The sequence below is a fragment of the Anabrus simplex genome, chromosome 1 (assembly GCF_040414725.1).
Source record: "Anabrus simplex isolate iqAnaSimp1 chromosome 1, ASM4041472v1, whole genome shotgun sequence".
Classification (NCBI taxonomy): Eukaryota; Metazoa; Arthropoda; class Insecta; order Orthoptera; family Tettigoniidae; genus Anabrus; species Anabrus simplex.
The window spans coordinates 939,165,348-939,190,686 of record NC_090265.1 but is presented as its reverse complement, the minus strand read 5'-3'; the positions used below and the strand labels follow the sequence as shown (position 1 = coordinate 939,190,686).

At 39.0% G+C, this 25,339-nt stretch overlaps 1 protein-coding gene across 1 annotated transcript in view; it reads left to right on the top strand.

Moving 5' to 3' along the window:
* LOC136874965 (toll-like receptor 1) overlaps positions 1–21,647 on the top strand; it is a 43,906-nt gene extending 22,259 nt beyond the window's left edge. Inside the window, exons 2-4 of the mRNA XM_067148680.2 lie at positions 737–1,841; positions 4,224–4,413; positions 21,020–21,647. Of these exons, the coding sequence (XP_067004781.2) occupies positions 737–1,841; positions 4,224–4,413; positions 21,020–21,232 (1,508 nt within the window). The 3' untranslated portion in view covers positions 21,233–21,647. The remainder of the gene's footprint in view (positions 1–736; positions 1,842–4,223; positions 4,414–21,019) is intronic.
* Positions 21,648–25,339: the final 3,692 nt, after the last annotated feature.

Here is a 25,339-nt window from a genome sequence, read left to right as displayed (position 1 = left end):
CAGAGGTTGCCTCAAGATGTTTTCTGGCTGTGCCTGTTTTTGGTCCGCGAGAGGTATTTTATTTCCCTCAAGCCCTCCGGACAAGTCCGGCGAGCCCCCCGATCCGCCACCTGGGACGCGCCCGATAGGGGAACAGGCAAAACCCCCACGGGATTATTATTATTATTATTATTATTATTATTATTATTATTATTATTATTCCTTTTCTGGCGAGATGTAGTGTTTACAGTGCACTATGTCTGCTGGTGTGGGCTACAATAAATTTGTTACTTTCATTGACTTGTCTCAGTGTCATCCTTGGCTTTGACAATATGAAAGTGACTGAGCTATGAGCGATGCTAGCAATACTATTCCTTATGCAGCCAGTCCCTGTTATGAATGGTATGAAGATATCGCTCAAAGTGTCTTTTGGTGCATGCATTTCATTGACCTTGGTAGACTGATATGTAATAGCAACTTCTGGCTCGGTGAAGAAAGCAACGGGAAACGAACTCACTCCTCATTTCCCTAGTATGCCCCTTCGGTGACACCTAGGCTATTTATGACAGCTGTTGGCGGAGCTGTGGGGGATCAAACCAGCCTTCGGGCTGAATACCCAACATACTCGTACAAGATACATTATTATTGTAATTATTATTATTATTATTATTATTATTAATATTATTATTATTATTATTATTATTATTATTATTATTATTATTATTATTATTATTATTATTATTATTATTTCTTGCAGGTTGGTTGAAGCCCTTGAGAAATGTGATACTTCTGAATCTTGAACACAATAATCTGAAGACAGTACCTAATGGCATACGCTTCCTGCGAAAACTGAAATATCTAGACTTGTCATTCAACCCAGTAATACTGCCAGATATTCAGTTAAGTTGGATTTTGCACGGTTTTCGCGAACTAAATCTCTCTCTGGCTTCAACTCCATTGAAACATCTTCCAGGACTCTTGCTGCGTGGTGAAACATCTCCTTCAGTTCTGTTCAGGCAGCTTGACTTGAGCTTCTGTAATATCTCTTTGGTCCCAGAGGAGGGTGATATATTCCATCGTCAGTACCTGTTGGAGGTTATTAATTTGTCCTATAATGCACTGCACTTTATTCCTCCAACTATAGTGACAGGACTCCTTAATTTACGGATACTGGACCTTTCTCACAACTGTCTGAAACATGGCCCCAAGTTCGATATCAGTGGACATATTTTGCATTCATTGGACCTGTCCTGGAATATGTTAGACAGTGCTGACGACATAGTAGAGAAAGGGTCAGTTCATAAACTGAACCTGTCTCATAATAAAATCAATTCCTGGAGAAAGCCATATGTATTCCTGAGGAACGGAGAGGGCAATCCATGGGTGAATTACTTAGATTTGTCTCACAACTTGATATCTTCTTTCGGCAACGGTATGGTGGAAGCTATATCACATTTGAGGACTGTAGATCTTGGCGAAAATGTTATTAACTGCTACGATTGCAGTGTTAGAGAATTTCAGGTCTGGCTATCCAGAACAAATTCAGTTGTTAACCTTGGAGTCCGAGGGCCTTTACTCTGCGGCTTTCCGGAGGGTTTTCATGGTAGTAGATCTCCTGTGGTGACGTTCAATGTTCCGGATGACCGGTGCTTCGTTACGAACAATGTCGCTCCTACCACTGTAGTGGGTGTCATCCTAGCGATAGCTGCAGTCATCATCGTCTTCTCCGTGTTCGTGACCGTCATTTGCTACACTAGCAGATACGACGTGTCTTACTCTGTACACCTGCTGGCCATGAAGAAGAAGTGGAACATGTTGTTGTCGAAGTCAGGTCGGAAGTATGATGTCTTCATTAGCTACAGGTAAGTTATAAACTCATTTATTATATAGTTTATGTCCTCTTTTTGCACAAATGTTTTTACAATTTGCTTTGCGTCGCGCCGATACAGGTAGATCTTATGGCCACAATGGGATGTGAAAGGACTAGGAGCGGGAAGGAAGTGGTTGTGGCCTTACCAGGTGTATGCATAAGATTTTGCCGGGTTTTGTGGTAAAGAAAACACAGAATTGTCAACGGAAATCCATTTTTTGTTTATTCAGAATATTGGCCGCTGACACACTTCGCCCATCCTTCAGGTAAATTATGAATACCATGCCAGAAAAACTGCTTGTCTTTTGCGGCAAACCATTCGTCGAGCCATTTTCCAACTTCTACGAAATTGCTGAAGGGCTGCTCTGTGAATTCGTGCCCCATTGATTCAAAGAGGTGATAGTCAGATGGCGCCAGATCGGGGCAGTACAGCGGGTGTGGAAGAGTCCAATCCAAGCGATTTCAAGTTGTCTTCCACTGGTTTTGCTGTGTCAGACGGCATATTGTGGTGTAACAAAATCACTTTGCCATGTCTTCTGACCCATTCCGGTCGTCTTTCAATCGATGCGTGATTTAAATTAATTATCTGTTGGCGATAGCGTTGTGCATTAACGGTTTCGCCGGGCTTCGCCTGCAATTGCTCGTGCTTGCACTTTTGTGGTCTAGCAGAGCGCGCACTGTCTTTCACATTGAAACCACCACTTTTAAATTGTCGAAACAATGTCTCACATGTTCTAATCGATGGAGCGTGTTCACCATATGTTTCTACCCGCTAACGACGACTTTTCACAGTTTTTTTCTTTTGATAAAATAGAAAAGCAATTCGTGCCGCAAATATTCTTTTTTTTTCAGGCACAAAACGTTGACATGATCACTGAACGATACAACATAGACGCTAGTGTTTGGCGGACTCAACTTGTGTGTGTTGGTAGGTTAATGTCAGACGAACAAACTGACGTATGTGTCAAATTCATACGGTGTGTACTGTTCGCTGGCGCCATCTCTTAGTGAAACCGGAAAAGACTTATGAACACACCTGGTAATTAATGTACAGCCTGGTGTGAAAATCGGAAACCACGGAAAACCATCTTCAGGGCTGCCGACAGTGGGGTTCGAATCCACTGTTTGCCGAATGGAAGTTAAAAGCTGCGCAACCCTAACCATACGGCTAGCTCGCTCGGTACACAAATGGTTTCTCTACAACTATACATTGATATATTTTCTTTTAAGTCTATCATCATAGCGAGAGAGTTGGCCATCGCGTAGCTGTAAGCTTACATTCGGCAGACTGGGGGTTCGAATACCACCATCGGCCGCCCTGAAGATGGTTTTCCGTGGTTTCCCATTTTCACGAAAGGGAAATGCTGGGGCTGTACCTTAATTAAGGCCACGGACCCTTTCTTTGCAATTATAGCCCTTTCCCATGCTTGCGTCACCGAAAACCACCACTGTTTATCGTACTAGGCGACCTACTGAGAAGCTCTCTGATATGGGAGGCATCGGACTTGGTCAAGAAAATGAAACAGAATGGATGAGAATTTAAAAATAATGACTACGTGCCGCTCAAATATCGGGGGGCTATCTGACTGGGTGACAGTCGTCTTAGTAGGCCCTTTCAGAAAGCTGTATGTACTTCAGTGCCCATTATTTCCATTTTGTACATGTAAATGCATGTAAATAACAATGATGAAGGTTATTGGGTAGATAGAATCACGAATGAAGAGATACTGAATCGAACTAGTGAAATGAGACCGATGTGGGTAAATATGACCAGAAGAGAGAGAGAGTGATAGGACACCCAGGACTTGTTCACTTAGTTTTTGAGGGAAGTGTAGGCGGTAAGAATGGTAGAAGTTGACCAAGTCGTATGACAAACATATTAGAGTAGCTGTAGGATGCAATAGTTACGTAGAAATGAAAAGGTTAGCACAAGATAGGGTGGTATGGAGGGCTGCATCGAATCAGTCTATGGGCAGATGACCCAAACAACAACGTTCATTTTCAACAAAATCTGATACTAGAATAATAATAATAATAATAATAATAATAATAATAATAATAATAATAATACTAATAATAATAATAATAATAATAATAATAATGTGACACTTCAATATCTAGAGACCATTTTCGTAGGTCCTTTCAGAAACCTGTGTTCACCTCAATACCATTTTTATATTTTATACATGTAAATAAATTCAATGGCAGCAAAATAGATCCTATAATAATAATAATAATAATAATAATAATAATAATAATAATAATAATAATAATAATAATAATAATAATAATAACAACAAAGTGAATAAACGAGTGAAGCAGCAGAAGGATGGAATAAGTGTAGTTTTCAGGCACATGTTTCTCTTTGTTTCAGTGAAGAAGATCGCGATTATGTGATGTCCAAGTTGGCAAAAGGAATGGAGGGTCCTCCCTACAACCTGAAGGCCAGCTTACGCCACCGTGATCTCACTCTGGGATCATCGATTGTGGAAGGTGCACTTACGCTCATCTACAACAGCAGGAATACTGTTGTGGTGTTGAGTCACAACTATATCGACAGTCAGGTAACTAAGAAGTCACATCAAACTTCGTTACAGTTTTTAAAATGTCGGCTTCCGGATCCTAAGATCGTGGGTTCAAACCTAGCAGAAGAAGTCGGATGTTTGGAAGGTAGAAAAGTACGTTCTTTCGATGTTCCTTATCGTATGATGTCGGCATGTAAAAGATCTCGGTGACACAATTGGTAGTTACCCGGAGCTTGCATTCGGGAGATAGCGTGTTCGAATCCCACTGTCGGCAGCCCTGAAGATGGTTTTCCGTGGTTTCCAATTTCATACCAGGCGAATGCTGGGGCTGTACCTTAATTAATGCCACGGCTGCTTCCTTCCAACTCCTAGGCCTTTCCTATCCCATCGTCGCCATAAGACCTATCTGTGGTGGTGCGACGTAAAGCCACTAGCAATAAAAAAGGTAGGCCTAGTTACCTGTCTCAGTCATAAGCCACCCAACAGAGGTCTAGTTTCTCTGCCATGAGGTAGAATAAGACTGAAGGCTGAAACTGACACGCGGGTAAACTAAATAACGCCACATCAAAATGTCTGTGCGTGGTAGCTGAGCCCGTACTATTATTATTATTATTATTATTATTATTATTATTATTATTATTATTATTATTATTATTATTATTATTATTACCGAGAGTGAAGTGGCCGTGCGTGTTAGCGAGCTATGACTATGGAGCTAAGTTCTCTGCATTCGGAAGGCGAGGGGGTTCGAACCCCACCGTCGGCTGTCCTGAGTATGGTTTTCTGTAATTTCCGGGACAGTTCTTGTTCGTAGGCCGTAGCCGATTCCATCCGTCTCCTTCCTCAATTTCATTTACCCTCATTCATTTTATCTTCATTAGCTCCTCAACTGAGGTTCGTGTCAGGAATTGCATCTGACCGTATAAATCACGCCATAAATGTTCATCTCACCTCATCGCCGACCCCCGTATCAGGAAAGGGGACTATGGGGAAGTCTTGTAAGTCGATCTGCAGTCATTTACCTGAGCTTCGTAGATTCTTGTAGTCTCAGGGGGTTTACGGGTTCTTCTGTCACTTGCTGACATGATCGACGGAGAACAAGAAAGGCATACGTAAGCCAAGAGTAGCACTGACAAAAATTGATTGTGCTCAGAAAAAATAAAATAATTGTATAATGAATGACGAAAAGAAGAAATTGTATAAAACAAATTTTGAAATGATTAAAAGGAATTAAATGACATTTAACTGTAAAGAATTACATGGTTCACTCATGCTATCTGTGTTTATTGCGTGCTGAGCTGCGTGGATCGAAATCCATCATTTGGAAACGGTAACAACGAAATAATGACCTTAAAGTCATAAAATTCGGCTTCCATATGTAACCGTAGGTAAATCCACTTGCTTCGCGAATGTTTAAGTCTTGTAAACCGAGCCTCAGATATTCATTAAAATAGGTAATCCACCAACGTAATACCAATGCAGGGTACATTATAATTTGTCACCTGGACACTTAAATTGAATAGGAGTAACCTCAAGTTCCGCTTGGACCGATTACTAACTGGCGACTTACATTAAAAAAAAAGGATAACTGTGCTTATGGCAAAACATAACACTCCAAAGTTTAAATCAAATGACTGAAAATCGTTAAATTACGATTGCACAACTTGTTTCATAAGTACTGAGAATGTTCAAAGTGCACAAAATGCTGACTATGTTCCAGAACAAAATTAACAAGCATTAAAATAATTAACCTGCAGGCTACTCTTAAGTCCATCACTTTATCGCATACGATTTTAGTTTAATGAAATATGTAACACTGAACAAATGTCTGAAATTAACACTGGACGACAAACAAAACAAACATTTGAACATCGAAGATTGTTTCCATCGAACATCGTAAACTGTTAACATTGAAAACTTTACACTGTTGGTTGGGTTTGTTTGTTTGTGTGTTTGTTTGTTTGAGACAGCATAAGATATGAAATAAATATTTATGATTACTGTCTTATCGTGTTAACGTTCTTTAATGTTAAAGAAATCATAACTCAAAATATAAATCTACATAATGTGTGGGTTTTGAACGAGTCTGATTCGCACTGACTAATCTACTATAGTATACAAGAAGGTAACTTAATAACACCACATGTACAGCAAACACTAACGGGAAAATATAATCCAAAACCAGTGAAATACTAATGCTTAAAATGATCAACCTACTCGAAATATCCATAGACTGATGGTAAAATATTCAACATGGAGTTTCATATCGTTACGACCATTCTACATCAACTAGGTTATACAACACTGAATTGGAAATGAGTATCCCAACTGAATTCGCACGTACTATGACATATTTTGTACCTCACTATCGTCATCCCTTGACACAACTCAACAAATAACCTGCGAACTTTCAAATAAAACAACTCTATTCATGATCAACTATCCACAACAACTATCATTATTTAGAACCCAAGAAAAAATGTCTATGTGAACATCAATAACCTCCATCCTAAATTCTAATATCTATAATGGGAAGGAACATCGGCGTGAAATACAATCACTGTGTCCAAATAAATTCAACAAACGATGAAATAGTCGATGACTCTACTGTATTATAAACGGTTACTTGTGAAGATACAGCTAACAAACGAGGATCTAATCAACCTATTTTGCAGTTATGTTGTAAATGATCACTAATGAAGATCCAGATAAATTTTCATCAATATGGTCACAAAAGCGAGGATCTAATCAACCTGCGTTGCGACTATGTTAATTCGAAACTTTTCTTCCTAAATTTGGAAATAATAGCCGTATTCGCCGTAAAATGAAATCTATGGAGTTTTCCTCTTCTGTGTCAATAATATGTGCTTGGTCGTGTTAACTTTCATAGTTTCAGGGCTGATTTTTCCTCCTTCCTTTAATTCAAGTTAAAAATATCGTGTGTGATGTTTTCCTAATATCGTTTGCCTTATGGCGAGTGTTAGGTAAATCTCGCTATTTACAAGCGTATATTTTCTCATGTCAGAAAGTTGTAAAGTGTTATGACTATTATCAAAATTGTTTGTACCGAGGAGTCAGAAAATGTAATATGGCCAGTGTTGTTGAAATGCCGTTATCGCCGTGTCAAGAATAACAGAATGGCCATTATTGGCTAAGTTGACGTTACTTTTGTGTTAGAGAGTGATGGAAGTGTAGTTACAAACCATAAAGTTTAAAAAATATAGAACAATAAAAAATGTAGAATACTAACGAAACTTATGCAAGCTTCCCGGATATAGTGGGTTTACACTGGTTTCTTGGAAAAAGTGTGAAATGTCTCTTTGTTTCACAAAGATAAGAACTGCTACACAGTCTTCAACCTGTAGCTTGGAGTAATTTCTGTAATACTCGTAATTTATTTTCTCCTAAAGTAAGAGCAACTTTGAGACAAACTGAAAATGTAAAGGGAGGCTTAATTATGGGATAACCTAGAGTTTTGACAGTTAATGAACACAGAACACGTAAGCAAACAAGTTCAAAGAAAAGGGAAAGAACACGTGCTTATGTACATATTGAACAAAGTAATATAACGGTTGTGAAAGGAATGTTTATCCATGATGTAGCATTTACTTAGCATGCAAAAAACATACTCATTGTTTTTTAAACTACCGACACTGACATTTTAAAACCATTTTCCCCTTCCTATAAGCCGCTAGGAATCCAAAAATAATTTTAACCTGCCAAAATAAATAATCGCGATTTGAGGGTTAGCAAATGGATTTCAGTGCTGTAATTGTCAGTGTTGTTCAGTTGTCAATGTTAGTTGTACCGGGCGGTACACCTCCACGCCGCTAATTCAAAATGTGCGCCAGTTGAAACTCCTCTGCTGGGGGAAGTCTGAACTTTATCGACGGAATTAATTTTCTACTTTCTCAGAAGATGTCACTACCTGGAAATTTTGGAGTTTTTGAACTGTGTCATTTTCGACGTATTTTTGTTTTGCTTGTAGTAAGAAGTGTGAACTTTCTCTTCTAGAGGACACTACTGAAGATCAACGATAGTGCACCCTAGTGCGGAGTGAAAGAACTGTTTTTTTGGAGAAAATTTAATTTCAAAAGTTTGTTCTTTGCTAAATTTCTTTCTGTTATTGTTTAAGTTGGCTGTATACCCCTCTCCTTCCCCTTGTTTTGTATTTAGCCAATCCCGAATTTCTTTAATTAATTTCCGACCAATCTGATGTATCTTCCCCCATCTTGAATATGCTGCTTATCCCTAACCAATAAAGTGATTGTGGGCGGGTGTTTTCTTCCCTGAAACGTCTCGAACTTTCCGCGAGAGTATATAAACTGCTGATTTTAGGGTCTCGGTGCCACTTCTGTTCCATCTTTCAGTGTGTAAAGTACATAGCAGGGGGCGGGAAGCGCCTCTTTTCTTCGGCAGCGGTCAACAACAAGGTAATGGCCTTTTAATAACTTCTGTTCTTGCTAGCTCAGCAGTTTAACTCTCGGGGCGGGTCCGAAGCGTTTCTATCATGTAACCTTTTCCTAAAATGTAACTACTCTTAGCATCTGTTATCTTTTAAAGCTACATATTGGGATAGAGAGTGCTTAACCCTCTCGAGCTCCCACTCATTTTGTTTTGAGGTGAACTTATTTCTCACAACCGATTCTTCCTTAATTGTAATGTAAATTGTCCTTTTCTAAAGTCACCTCAGTAGTATGGGATTAGCCCTTGCATTAGTGGCCTAGAGCCAAATTAGGTTTTGAAACGAATAAATTAGGAGTGCAGATCGCCTCCTCTCAAATTGTTATTTTAGAGGTCATGTAATTAACCTTTTTCATTTAATAGACCTCAGTAGGTTGGGTAGGTTACCCCTGTGTCTATGTCCTGAGAGGACAACTTGAAGGTGGAGTTTGGTGTGGCCTTTGAGAGGCCTAAAGGTTGAGAGCGTGTGGCTCTTTCTTGAAAATTGAGTGTTGTATGCCTCGAGGAGGCTTTTCTGTGTAATTTGGAGCAAGTGCTCCTGAATATGAATGGGGTTTTCTGCCCCTCTGGTAAAACTTATTTTTTGGAGTAAAATTGGGCTAATTGCCCTAGAAGTGTGAATTCAGGGCTCGAAGCCCAAATACTGTAAATACTGTAATTGCTCCTTTTGTTGCCTTGCTACTCTGTACCTGCCGTACTTGTTTTATTTCTTAATTTTGAAAAGAAAATATAACCTTGTTAAATTTTACATTAACTTTGATTTCGTAGTTTGAGACCCGTTCAAGCCCGCACCTTCTTTCACCTCTACCTACCGCTGAAACTCGGTAACATTAGTAAAACAACCTCTCAGTCGGGTGCCCAATTTAAGCATTTTAAAGCTCTTTATTCGGAAATAAAACATGATACTAATCACATTATTTTTTAAGGTAGTAGACATTAAATGTTAGCATTTTATTTAGCATGCACAAAAAATCTCATTGTTCTTTAAAGTACCGACCGTTTCACAACCGTTATATTACTACGTTCAATCCCCTTAACGGGGGTGAACGAAGGCCAAAATGGGATACTTAAATCTCAAAAACTGAAACTATAAGGAACATGAAAATGGGTATTTGGTATCTTCCTTAAACATAAGGAAAGATTTTTTTTGGAAAATCCTCTTAAGGGGGTGAATATGTGTGACAAAGGGGATGGATTACAAAAAATAGCATACCTTCATTATATCTCAAAAACTTAACATATTACAGGCATTAAAATTGGTATTTGGGATCTCCTATAAAAAAGAAGCATGCATAACTTGTTTTCGAAATATCCACTTAAGGCGGAGAGAAAATGGCGTGAATTTTTAAAATGTACATATCTACAGTATATATCTAAAAAAATTAACACGTTACAGACGTGAAAATTGGTATTTGGAATCTCCCTTAAAAATAAAGAAACACAGAAAAATACAACCCTATAGGGATTTGACTGGAGCGGGGTAGCTGACGGCATCATTATTCATTTCTCTCAACCCGTTTGACATACGAGCTTGAAATTTCACACGATGGTCTTCCTACATGTCGTAGATTTTAAATAACAAGTGGTCTAAGATAATAGACCCCTAAAGTGTTTTCACCAGGATAGTAAGGATTGAAAACATAAATATTCATCTCTCTGAAACTGTTTGACGAGGTTGAAATTCCACATGATGGTTGCTCCTATATGTAATAATTTGAAATAAGAAGGGGTACTCAAACAATTTACCTCTAAGCGGTTTTGACTGGGGTATGATGTCCGATGACAAATTTATTTCTCTGAAACCGTTTGACATGCGAGTTTGATATGTCACATGATTATTGCTCCTATATATCTTACATTTTAAATAAGGGGTAGACTTGATACAGTATATTCCTAAGGGTTTTGACCGGGGATTGGGACCTGATGTTAAAATACTAATTTCTCTGAAACGGTTTGGCGTACGAGGTTAAAACTTCACGTGATGATTGCTCCGATGTGCCTTATATTTCAGCTAAGAAATAGTCTTAAAACAACACACCATTAATGAGTTTTAACTGGGGAGTGGCTTGATGCCATAAATATTCATTTCTCTGAAATCGTTTGATATACGAGGTTAACATTTCACATGATGGTTGCTCCTATACGTTTTAGAATTTAAAAAATAACAGGTCTTAAAATAATACAACCCTAAGAGATTTTAACAGGGGGCGGGTTGATGACTTACGAAAAATTTCTTCATCCCTCCAAACCGTACGAATTTATAATTTTACAAGAACTTCGGATGATATAGGCGTCAAATATGATATAATTCAAAATATTTCATAAGGATTGGGACCATGTAGATGTTGAAGTTATAAAACTAAGTCTTCGCAACAGCACAGGTACTCGAGTGAATTTCCGATTTCTCTTATTTATTACCAAAAATATTTATTTGTAAAACTTAGGGGTTTAACTGAAATAATCTTAAACTTAGTACACGGTTGGAGGAATAATTTTCAAGACTGTATACCATTAATGGTACCTACGTATTCTTGCGCACGTTGAACGTCCAATTTTTAAAGATTTAAACCTCTTAAATTACCAATCAAATTCCACAAGCTTAATACATATGCTAGGCCGAAGTAATAATGGAGGTGTTGGAGGTTTTATCTCGATATTTGCAAGAGATCGGTGCTGCCCTTATAAGCATAAAATTCTATATTAGACTTTAAATAAACAACAGTACAATACACCCCTAAGGGGTTTGACTGGAGGGTTGAGGAATGATGAAAAATATGCATTTATATGAAGCCATTTGAGTTACGAGGTTCAAATTTCATATGATATCCTAGGTGTTAAATAACAGAAGGTTTGAAACAAATTTAACCCCTAAGAGAATTAAATGGGGTTTAACATCCGGAAACAAATATATTCATTCTTTCCTTCGAAGACAAAATTCCAAATAGTTGTGTATCTGTTTAATCCTAGATGTCAAACAGGAAACATTTTTAAACGTTCCAACCTGAAAGTGTTAAAATTGAGTTAGCTCCGGAAACGAAATTATTTATCCCTCCAAAACCGTTTTACGTGCAAAGTTGTTATTTTACGGGAAGGTTCTTCTTTTATGTCATAGGTGTAAAATATTGTGTACATCAAAATATTTCTTCCCTATGGGGCTTGGATAGTGGTTGACTCTAAAGAACATAATATCCATTCATCCTGAACCATTTCAGGCACGAACTTAAAATTTTAGATGAAGGCTGGTCTTCTATATCCTAGATGTTAATAAATATTTTAAAACATTAACCCCCTAAAACAGCATTCATTCTTCCATTACTGTTCGACGTACAAAATCAAACTCTTACAGGTTGGTCGCTTTTACATCCTAGATATTAAATGAAATAGGATTTAAAACATTCCAATTCTTCGGTACGAGTTTCAAAATGAGTGTTAGATCAGAAAATAAATAATCATTCCAACAAAACAGTTTGACGTACGAATTGAAGTGTATTTTACAGGCTCAGCCAACAGTGGACTCTCCAAATGCAAAATTTTGACTAATAACTTTCAGTTCAAAACCGTAGCGAAGCACGGGTATTTTGCTAACATATATATATACACATGTTCTTTATCTTTTCTTTGCACTTATTTTCTTACATTATGAGTGTTCAATAACTGTCAAAACATGCTGATGACATCGATTTTAAGTCCTCTTAATGTCCACATTCCAACGATGATACTATGGTCAGCCTCCAGACTAGAATTAGTTGAACCATGCAGTTAGAAAAGCACGGCTTCACCCCAGTCATAGGCCAGGTTAACGCTTTAATGCTTTCTCTTACCCTGGACATGGCGACGTTTGAATAAATAAGGGTTAACTACCTTTAAGAACAAATATATATATATATAGGTAGATACATAGGTATATATATATAGATGATGTTATAACTCTAGGCTCTCTTTTACATTTTACCAGTACAGTTGTGATGTACAATATTATAGTTATATAATAACATTAATAATACATAAGAGAGTTATCAGAAACACTTGAAATTATTATTATTATTTAATTCCATCATCATCATCATCATCATCATCATCATCATCATCATAATTACCTCGATTAATATCAAAGAGAGTTTATTTCGTCGCACCAACACATATACTCAAGTATAGGAAATGCTAGGATTGGAAAGGGAGCGACGTCGCCTTACCTGATATATAGCTCCAGCATGTGTATAATGTGAAAATGGGAAACCATGGAAAACCATCTTCAGGGCTGCTGACGTAGGGATTGGAACCCACCATCTCCCAAATGAAAGCTCACAGCTGCGTGGACAGCCCACTCAGTTTTTCTACTGTGTATATTTCTACATATGTGTAAACACTAGTTAAGTGTAAGACAGGAACACATATCCCTAACTTTGCCAGATTAAAGAAATAATTTACCTATCTATCCTATGAGGCGAGACTACGGAAATGTAACGTGTTTCTGCTGTGGTTGATAATGTGGTATATTGTGTGTAAATGATGAGTTATGACTTAACGACCTTGGATCGGAGCGGAAGCCGGTAAAATCCCCGGTCCAGTCCTTCCCCTTCCCAGCCTAGCCATCCTCTCTCTGCTAGTGCTACGTTAAATCACTTGCAAAAGTACAAAATCTATATACAGTAGAACCCCACTTAACCGAACTTCGCTTAACCGAAACCCGGCTTAACCGAAATGCCCTGGCAAAATTTTACTTTAATATTGAACCCTTGGGCCACAAAGGTCATGGGTTCAATATTTTGTTTTTATCCTCTCGTTCTTTGCCGTCGATATTAGTAATTCTCTTGCTATATGTGCTTAGAGCTACTACGCACACCCTATTTTTATATTATGACTTATGCCAAAATGCATGTGTAGCATAAAACAAAACAGTTTCTTACCCCCCAGTTCGTTCCATGATACACTGTTTCTTGAACAAGCAGGAAGTATTTTTATTATTATGATTATTATTACTGTATTATGTTGACTGTGGTTAACGTTGCTTCAGTTGTGGGAGTTTCACCTTGTTTATTTCTCGGACTATACTGCAGCTTCTGTTAGGAAACCAGGGAAGTCCAGCAACCATTCTCCATTCATATTTTTCTTTCACCCAAGGTCGTTCCACTGGCCTCGCAGTTCTATACTGTAGTTCCAATGCTTTTCTTACCCCACTACAACATGAACTACGTGCTCATAACGGTACTGTATCTTATCTTATTCTTATCCTAGCAACGCTGTACCAGATATCTGGACTGGGTTCTTGTGAAATATGGTAATAAGGTACAGTATACAGTACTCAGTTGTGTTAAAGGTATAGTGGCAAGTGCGTGCTTATTGAATGATGCCAACTAAACGAAAACGCGTTGATGTAAGCATCGGAAAACAAATCGAAGCCGTGAGACAGGTGGAAAATGGTGCGATATTGCGAAATGTTGCTGGGAATTATGGAGTTGATGTGTCAACAGTGGCGGATTATACAGTATATTAACATTTTAATATGCACCTTTGCTTAACCGAGTTTATGCATTTTTATTTCGACAATTAAATTCCGAAAATATTTACCACGTGTCATTCGATAAAACGCGTCAACCGAAGTGGTACCGCCCCCTTTATTTCGGATAAACGGGGTTCTACTGTATATATAAAAGAACATGTCCTGACTGACTGACTGATTCATCATCGTCGAGCCAAAACTACTGGATATAAAGAAATGAAATTTTGAGGATATATTTATATTACAATGTAAGTGCTCGCTAAGGGACGATTTTTGAATATTCCGTCGCTAAGGGAGTGAAAAGGGGGGGGGGGTGAATTTTTAAAATGAGTGTATCTATATCTCAAAACTTTAAAAGTTTACAGATGTAAAAACTGCTATATAGATTCTCCTTCAAAAATAAAGAAACACGTACTTTTTTGTTTCCGGAAAATCCCACTATAAGGGATGAAAAAGGGTGAAAACGGGTTGAATGAATTTAATGAGGATATATCTCAGAAACTGAAGATATTACAGACCTGAAAATTGGTATTTGGAAAATAAAGAAGCACATATTTTTTGTTTATGAAAAATCCAATTAATGGGGGTTAAACAGAAGTGACAAATGGGGTGAATTTTTAGAAAGACTATATCTACAGTATATTTCAGAAATGTAAAATGTTACAGACGTAAAAATTGGTATTTGGAATCTCCTGTAAAAGCAAAGAAACATAGATGATTTGTTTTCGGAAACTCCACTTAAGGGAGCTAGAAAGGGGTTTAAATTTTAAAATGAGTATGTCTACAGTATATCTCAAAAGCATAACATGTTACAGAAGTGAAAAAGGTATTTTTATCTCTATTAAAAATAAAGAAGTGCATTTTTTGTTTTCGGGAAAACCACTTGGGTGGGTGGGGTGGGGGGTAAAAATGACTGATAATGGGGTTGAATTCTTTTTATTAGGATACTGATATCTCAAAAACTGAAGATTTTACAGACGTGAAATTTGATATTTGGAATCTCCTTTAAAAAAAAGAAATACGTATTTTTTGTTTTCAGAAATCCACTTAAAGGGGGAGGGGAAGAATTGAAAAATTAGTTGAATTATTTTTCTGAAAATACTATTTTCTCAAAAACGAAAGATGTTGCAGACGTGAAAATTGGTATCTGGAATCTGCTTTAAGAGTAAAGATACACGTATTCCTTTGATTTCGGAAAATCCAATGAAGGGAAGGTAAAAGAATTGAAAAATTAATTGAGTTAATTGAATTAATTGTATGAGGATACTTACATCTAAAAAAGCTAAAGTTGTTACAGACGTGAAAACTGGTGTTTGGATTTCCTTTAAAAACAACAAAAGAATTCGTTTTGGGGGGAAAATAATCTTGGGCAGTGGGGGTAAAAAGGAGTTAAATTCCTTTTGTGAGGACACATATCTCAAAAACTGAAGATGTTACAGTCGTAATTGGCATTTAGAAGATCCTTTATTAATGAAGAAACAAGTATTTTTTCCTGGAAAATTCACATAAGTGGGGGAGTGTGAAAGGAAGTGAAACAAATTCATTTTTTATGGGGATACTTATATCTCCAAACTGAAGGTAACAGAATTGAACATTGGTATTTGGAATCTCCTATAAACACAAAAAAAAAACACGCCTTCGGTTTTTGGGAGGGGGGAATCAACTTAACGGTGATGGGGTGAAAAAGGCGTTGAGATCAATTGATTTTACTGCTCATAATGTACTTGATTCTGATCATAAACCGATCATTATCTTTTCCTTTGGAGAACTTAAAGTTAGAATACTGTAGATTCTCCTGGCATATAAATAAAAATTTGAACACATTTGAAATAAACTATATAAGTAAAACGTGCAAATGCTCATTTCTATGATAAGGTCAATAATGCACGGAAGTACATGATTCGTATCGCCAGAAATCCCGCGCACTTGCCTAGGAGCGATAAGGGTGCTGGTCACATTGCCAGCAATGACAATGGCAGCATAAGTAATTTACCGCCATGTAGCGGTCTTGCATCTTGCTGCGGGGTCCAGAACAACAACAACAACAACAACAACAACAATAATAATAATAATAATAATAACCTAAATTCAACTAATATCACTCACCCTAATAATAATAATAATAATAATAATAATAATAATAATAATAATAATAATAATAATAATAATAACAATGTTCTCGACCGTCGATAAAATGTGCGGACCGCGCTGGAAACGGGTCCTGGTCATTTAATGATCACGAATGCAATCCGGCCGCGGGTTCAGTACCGCCAAGGCACCCAAGACGACTCCACGCCGGATCTCCTCAAGGATTTGATCCATATTCAATTTGCTTATAGGCAGGGGCGGCCGTACCTTATGTGCTGAAGTGCTGCAGCACACTGTCTGTTGGAAAAATAAATTAGTTTAAAACTATTATCTACAATCAAATACAGTGCATTGAAAAAGACGTCAGCCAAAGAATAAGAAATTATTGAACTCCCCTCACAACCAGGTAACTACTGGTGCGCTCCACGCCGGGTGCTGTGTGGTCACAGCTCAGCGAGAGCTAAGCTTATAGCCAGAAACCAGGAGCTCTGCCTTTTGCGCATGCGTGCCCAACGTTTCCAATACAGAGAGATAGGCTGTGGAAACAACAGCCGCCAAGACATCACTTCACAGCGATTCTTTCGTTCGACCACAGACAGGCAGCACTAGCACTAGTCACACTTGCATTACGACCAATATGAGAAGGTGGCAGCTGGCACCCTCTTTACTCAGCGACAGTATCTATGAGGGTATTGCTCAATGCAAACAGGAAAACAAAATACTGTAGAGATGTTCCCGCCAGGTCTTTTAATACCAAAGATGATAGAATACCACCGACTTGCCTATTCCATAGCCACATTTATAAATCGATGAACTATAAAAATTGTACTTTTTATGTTGTCAAAATAAGGACATGATATTGTTATTTTCTTTAATTAAAAATGTCTAGTTTATAAATGTCACTATAAAAACATAACATGTAATTTTGCATTACGACGTTGCTGGTTTTATTTCAATGATGTTGGTGGCATTGGGAAGTTCTGTTTTTGCGCGCTCACACCAAGTGTTTGAGTTCGTGAATATTTTGCCATTGCAGATGTTATTGTGTGTTTAATTATATAGTTTTATAGTTTTTCTATGAGGAATGTGTATATGTGTTGGTGTTGTTTGCGTGTTTGTTCAGTGTGGAAAACTAAGTGGAGAGCCTCTTGAAAACCTCATACCGGTATGTTTCTAAATATTTTTATTTTTTGGAGTGCGGATGGGTTACAGCACACAGCTGATTTTCTGCACCAGCCGCCACTGCTTATAGGGAAAGATGGCAAAGATTTAGGGACCCAACTGACCGGGCGGAACACCTAGAGCTAGCCCGGGAAGTACGAAATCGATTGCTGCAAAGAATGATTGTAAAATGGGAGGAACTTTGCTGTCAAATCGCGAATTTTGAGGGATTATATATAAAATGTTAAGCATTCAATTATAAATTTCAGTAAAATACCGTAGCGAAGCACGGGTATCTTGCTAGTATTATATATGTGTACCTTAATTCCAATGTACTCAAAAGCGTTTTGTTTAATTTCATTTTTGTTACTTTACTTAAAGTTAATGAAATAATTAACTAGGTGAGTTCGTGTAGTTGGGGCGATATTGCACTGCTTTTGCAACTGCGACTGCGTATCACATCGCCAATTCATTTGTACACTGACTGACAGAGCAAATGCAACACCACGAAGGAGTGGTTCGAAAGGGATGAAAGTTGGGGAAAAAACAGAGACGTCACGGACGAATAATTGATGTTTATTTCAAACCGATATGCAGGTTACACAATGCGCACGGCATCGACTCAGTAGGATGTAGGACCACTTCGAGCGGCGATGCATGCAGAAACACGTCGAGGTACAGAGTCAATAAGAGTGCGGATGGTGTCCTGAGTGATGGTTCTCCATTCTCTGTCAACCATTTGCCACAGTTGGTCGTCCGTACGAGGCTGGGGCAGAGTTTGCAAACGGCGTCCAATGAGATCCCACACGTGTTCGATTGGTGAGAGATCCGGAGAGTACGCTGGCCACGGAAGCATCTGTACACCTCGTAGAGCCTGTTGGGAGATGCGAGCAGTGTGTGGGCGGGCATTATCCTGCTGAAACAGAGCATTGGGCAGCCCCTGAAGGTACGGGAGTGCCACCGGCCGCAGCACATGCTGCACGTAGCGGTGGGCATTTAACGTGCCTTGAATACGCACTAAAGGTGACGTGGAATCATACGCAATAGCGCCCCAAACCATGTTGCCGCGTTGTCTAGCGCTAGGGCGCTCCACAGTTACTGCCGGATTTGACCTTTCTCCACGCCGACGCCACACTCGTCTGCGGTGACTATCACTGACAGAACAGAAGCGTGACTCATCGGAGAACACGACGTTCCGCCATTCCCTCATCCAAGTCGCTCTAGCCCGGCACCATGCCAGGCGTGCACGTCTATGCTGTGGAGTCAATGGTAGTCTTCTGAGCGGACGCCGGGAGTGCAGGCCTCCTTCAACCAATCGACGGGAAATTGTTCTGGTCGATATTGGAACAGCCAGGGTGTCTTGCATATGCTGAAGAATGGCGGTTGACGTGGCGTGCGGGGCTGCCACCGCTTGGCGGCGGATGCGCCGATCCTCGCGTGCTGACGTCACTCGGGCTGCGCCTGGACCCCTCGCACGTGCCACATGTCCCTGCGCCAACCATCTTCGCCACAGGCGCTGCACCGTGGACACATCCCTATGGGTATCGGCTGCGATTTGACGAAGCGACCAACCTGCCCTTCTCAGCCCGATCACCATACCCCTCGTAAAGTCGTCTGTCTGCTGGAAATGCCTCCGTTGACGGCGGCCTGTGGCACACGACAACACGTTCTACAATGACTGTCGGCTGAGAAATCACGGTACGAAGTGGGCCATTCGCCAACGCCGTGTCCCATTTATCGTTCGCTACGTGCGCAGCACAGCGGCGCATTTCACATCATGAGCATACCTCAGTGACGTCAGTCTACCCTGCAATTGACATAAAGTTCTGACCCCTCCTTCTTGGTGTTGCATTTGCTCTGTCAGTCAGTGTATATTCTGAAGTGAAAATTTACATCTTCGTGGTTATGATTTTACGTAAAACTAGACGTCTCGGAACTATGATTGCGATATTAGCTTTGATGTAAAATTACAAGCTTGAATTTTAAAACTTAGAGTTTCCTGGCAGGTTAACGTCAAGAAAGACCTAAAAGAATTGGGTCTAAAAGAAGATGACGCGCACAAACGAGACCTTTTCAGAACAAGCATTGTGACTTTTGTGACTTTCCGGGATGTCAAGTGGACAACTGGTGCAAAGTGGTCGGATGAACGCCGTGCTTGACACATCGAGCTAATGAAAACCTACTGGATCTGTCGAAAACTGAGTAAATGCCAGAACGTATAATGGAACTTCTCGTGGTCCCTAGTTGACCGATTAGCGAATAATAATAAATAAATAAATATTAACAAATAATGATACTGACTTCACTATCGGCTTGATGGCAAATTGAAAAGTACCTCGGAGTGCTTGCAACCGATTTTAGTCGGCCATCTTATGCATCTGGTTCCGGAGAGAGGAACACATGAAGTCTTTTACTTTTTATTGATGTTAAAGCAAGCTGGAGCGTGTTCAACCGATGTAACTCACATAGCATGTCGACATTCTCTTTGGCATGCCATATCCTTGGTTTAGTACAGGAACTTTCTGTCTGTAAGGCTGTGGATTCGATATTTGACTCTCCCAAACGCATACGACTGGAATATTATGGAGGATATTCATACAGTCCTTGAAAATCTTGAGGGTCAAACTTCCAGTATGGCAAACCAGCCTTAAGTGTTAAAAATCCGCTGTACTGGGAAACAACAAACAGGTTTAAAGAACCAGTAAAGCCAAGGACTCTGGCTTGCTTCGATTGATATGTGACAGCTGTACTAAGTAGCGAATATGACACTATTTTTGAAATGTTGAGAAGTTGTAGTATCTTGTAAAGGAACTAAATATTGAGACCTATCCAAGAACAACTTTTTATGGGCACAACACAAGTTAACAAATTATGCTATAGACGTTCACCACATGCTTTCACAGGTAAGTGGAAATACACAGATCAAAAATATAAAGTTGTGTCGACACAAAAATGATCGAAGAAGTATCTGCTAGGCCCTGCTTCCAAGGGTGTGGTGATTGTAAATCATCATCTTGATCTTAGGCTATCCTTAGGAACCAAAATGAGATCAGGAATACTCTATAAAATATTACTCTAAAGTTCCACAAAAGCAAATGTGTCACAAATATGTGCAAGGTGTGTATGTTCGTATCCGGCAACACTTAAAGAATATAAGAGTAATTTGATAATTAGGTGCTGATACTCAACAATGCTTTGCTAAACAAAGGAGATATCTGATACCGTTATATGTGTTACGACCGGTAAGCATTGCATTGTTCCATAGTTTGGAATTCCTTAAGGCTATAGATATTTTGGATCCTGCCAAAAAATCACCGTATTCTATAAACTCTCATGTCAGATATTACGTGAATTTTTATTGCACATAATTGTTGCTTGTTGCCATTCAATAATAACTATTAGTATAAGAATCCTGCGAATTTGTTGTTGCAGTGGTGCCGGGCGGAGATGGAGCATATAAGACGAGCGGGACACAACATGGTTCTCCTAGAGAGGGAACAATTGGAGAGATGGCGTTTATCCCCAGAGATACGTTATCTCATGGATACCCGTGTATACCTGCCTTGGCAAGAAGGAGAGGATAAACCGTGGATTCGAGTCGCCGAGGCATTGACGGGTAAAAGTGTACATGGCAAGTTGTTATGATCACAGCACTGGCTACAGCGGCAGATATTGAGTCACAGAGTAGTGGAACATTCACTGCTGTACTCAGGAACTAAATTTACGGTGTATAAATATTTTTGACTGAAGAATTAACAGCCTGAAAATCGAACTGTTACGATGTGTGTAGCAGATTCTGTTCAACACGCGGATACATATTTAACAATAAATAAATAAATAAATAAATAAATAAATAAATAAATAAATAAATAAATAAATAAATAAATAAATAAATAAATAAATAAATAAATAAATCAATCAGTGAACACATGTTAAATGAATATCCATGTTTTAGAACACGTGTATTATGTAATACGCAATTTTGAACGATTGTTGAATCTACAGTATTGTTTGTGATTTATGTTAATTTTGAAAGTATTGTAGGGTAAGTTATTATTTAATAAACTGGACAATGAAGATGCCTTATTAATATATAATTCTCATTTTTTTAAGAAACATCTTTTGGAAACGAATTGGTGAACGTACTGTATGTATTGTACCTTACTGGGTCGACAAACAATAGATCAATCAAAACAAAGTATGACATCACGTAATAAGCCAAAATACACTGTTTTCCTGTCCTTCTCTGCCCTGGATAGTTCAACGGCATCGCCCGCGGAACGTCTACAATTTGGTCTCCAAGAACAGCTAAGATTACTTAAAGACGTAAATAGGACAGGAATTGCACTTGTATGAGGGAATGAGAAATCAAGTGAAATACATTTGTTTGAATATTTTAATCCGCTGAAATATAAAACTTGGATAAAATTCCCTTAAATAAAACGAAAAAATTCAAATACAGTTTGTAGTTGTTTGCCATCAAGTGACAGCGGGACCTTGCCCATCTAAACAAGTTTAAATCACAAAAATTAGGAATCCGTGTGCCAAATGCATAAACGCTACACTCAACATTTAGATAAGCTTGAACGGACTCGACTATCTGCGTCGTACTTAAAAGTCCTGATACATGAGGTAAGCAACAGAATCTTTGCATGTAAAAGGAAATTGAAATTACTCTCAATTAATTTGGGATACATAATCCAGAAAAATGCTTGGTTTAGAACTTTTTTTTACCCCAAAATGACACTGAAGCTAATATGAGCCCGATCTCTTAATATAAGATGAGGACTGAACCTCTCATCCCATAAAAACCATACGAGCTCTCCCCTTAGTAAGCTACAATGAAATAATAAACACGAACATTAAGACACAGTAAACAATGTCAATAAACAGATCACAAATATTCAACCGGATCTGAAATAAACACACAAAATACTGGTCTTGAAGGAATGGTGATGTAATCGCATCTTGGGTCATCTCCTGCGGCGAAGTTCATTGACCTTACATATACTAGGGAAATGGCAAGGCCGTCTTCCTCTCGCTGTTTCAAAAATAACATTCATCTGTCTGAAGATACCCATAGCTACACGGCAAAGCCTCTTTCACATCTGATTATCGTCACATGGCTAACGGGTCCATTTACTGCCCGACAGTGCAAGACAGTGCTCAGCTGGGCAAACTGTCATCCCTTCGCTAGGGAACATCACTATTTGCGGGCGTTTTGGCCTCTCAGTAACACATAATAACGTACCTCTCGGGTCTGGAATATTTTTCTCAGACTTGAAATTCACATCATATGGGCCTACATGCTTGGCCTCATATCTGCCCATCTGGAATATACTCAATGAACCTCTTTTCTCCATGCAACGGACCCCGATTCAGGCCAAGTGTATAGCCATGTATTAGGCTGCCGGCATTATTTCGAAAACCCTTCCAAATGCAACGTTGGGATTTAATATCCACAGCTTGCTCTGCATATCTAAAAGATTCAGGCACATTAACATAACATGCGGTTCCTATTCCTTTGGTCGCCTAGCACTCACAGTAAGAGTCTCCCCGTTCGATACTTATAAGGCACCTGCGCCCTTTAGTTTTCAATGATCTTAGCTCCTCAAGCTTCCTTAAATCATTCCCAAATAAGAATAACGCTACTTTACATGATTATATAATAAACCTAATTTATACCTATGACCCTAGTAACCATACACAATTGATTCAAAGCTAGTAACGCAGAAAACACATGCATTAGTCATAAACATATTTAAATGATCGCCATTAAGGCATAATGAACATTTATTTACAAATAAAAATTTGCGAAGCTGAGCTGTCCCTCTCTCATGTTAAAAGAAAAATCTGTTCAAACTAATCTGTTACATTGCGACCTCATGGCTCCTCCATCCTGGACTGGTCACATGGAGTTAACCCAACATTTGACTAGCGTACTCTTGAACTGCTGGTCTTCGATTCAGTTCGATGGTGTGGTCCATCGTGTTGCCGTCTGCTTGAGAGCCTGGTTTGTGAGAAGGCCTCGGGCTTAATCAGCTCTTGTCATAGATTCCCGTACCGCGAATAATAGCAATTTAATGCACACAATTAAGATGCCTGTTTGCGCACTCCCGTCACCCCTTGTTCAGCATATCGTGGGTTAGGACTGAAGAAACTATAGAGCATCTGTACTAGCCGGGCTTATAGTGTGTCCTGAAGAGTTCCTAATCACGGATAATTTACCCTCATAGGTAGAAAGTATGTATTATAAACTGTGGCTCAAACCTGCGCATTGATTTCTTGACCAAAGTTTATTAAAATATTACTTCCGAGCTCCGTGTAATTACTATTGCTCCAGGCTACGGATGATAAATACTGACCGACACTCTATTATAATACTGGCATTGTGTGACTGCTGCAAGCTCACGACGCACTCTATCTCACCGTCCGTCTTCCATGCACCTCGCGTCTTCTCTCAAACTCCTCTTATACATTCTAGGAAGAGACACCAAGCTCAGGAAACCACCACGAAACAACACTTCTTCTTTGTGAAAACTAAAGCTTGGTTCCCGCGCTTATCCCGCGCATATCATATTAAGAAAGGCTATTACACTAAAGTACAACAGATCAGCACGAGACACTCAGTAAATTACTTCATAGTTTCCTATTATTTCATCTTTGCAGAAATTTACTCACATGAGTATTTATCACCATGTTTTCATACCCTGACAGGCCTGTTTCATCCCGCGTTTCTTGTTATACGTGTGTTATCTATGAATCTCCAGGCAGCATTTGAGTCGTTCTACCTTTTTCCTGGCGTCTTCGCTCCCTCATACATCTTGCCACGCCCAAACTAGCTCGCTTTGCCCCCTTCAAGCTCCAAGCTTCTTTGCGTGCCTTTCAAGTTTCGATTCCCGGTACATCGTTCATGGTGCATTAAATAACAGCTCTGTCATCATGAAACGAAACGGTTCAGTATGTATCTGCCCAGTTGAGTTACTTGTGTCCCTCTCTTCAGTAACAAGAAATAACAACGGAACTCTTGAAGAAGGCAGTTAAATGAGATCTTACTTGAAGGAAAATTACCAACGTAGATCCGTTCGAGGCTCACAAACAATATTTTTGAAATACGAATTCCAATTCGATTGAGGAACTTTCACCAAATGACGATATATGATCGATTACTGAGATAGGTAATGAAATGCATTCTAAATTTAAGTTCCTAACTGCCGGGCTGAGTGGCTCAGACGGTTAAGGTCAAGCTGGCAGGTTTGATCCAGGCTCAGTCGAGTGGTATTTGAAGGTGCTCAAATACGTCCACTACGTGTCGGTATATTTACCGGCACAAAAAAGAACTCTATGGGACAAAATTCTGGTACCTCGGCGTCTCCGAAAACCGTAAAAGTAGTTAGTGGGACATAAAAACAATAACATTATTAAGGTGCTAACTTTTTAACACCTAAAATAATTTGCAAGTTTCAGAAGGATTTTATAAATCTCTACCCTATTTAGTATGTCTCTACGCGTATATCGAGTAACCACGTTGCCAGTCTTCTGAGTACTATCGCAGGCTCGTTATCACTGTGATAATATCGATATCGACAGAAAAATAAAACTGATGCAGTGCTCCACGTCCAAGTGATGCAATCTGCTCACTGTAACACGACAGTTTAATAATTATCACATGATATTCTTCCCCTGACCCGGGGCTGTTCAGGTTCCAACCCACGGTGAGATTTTAGAAGGAATTTCATGCAGGAATTACCT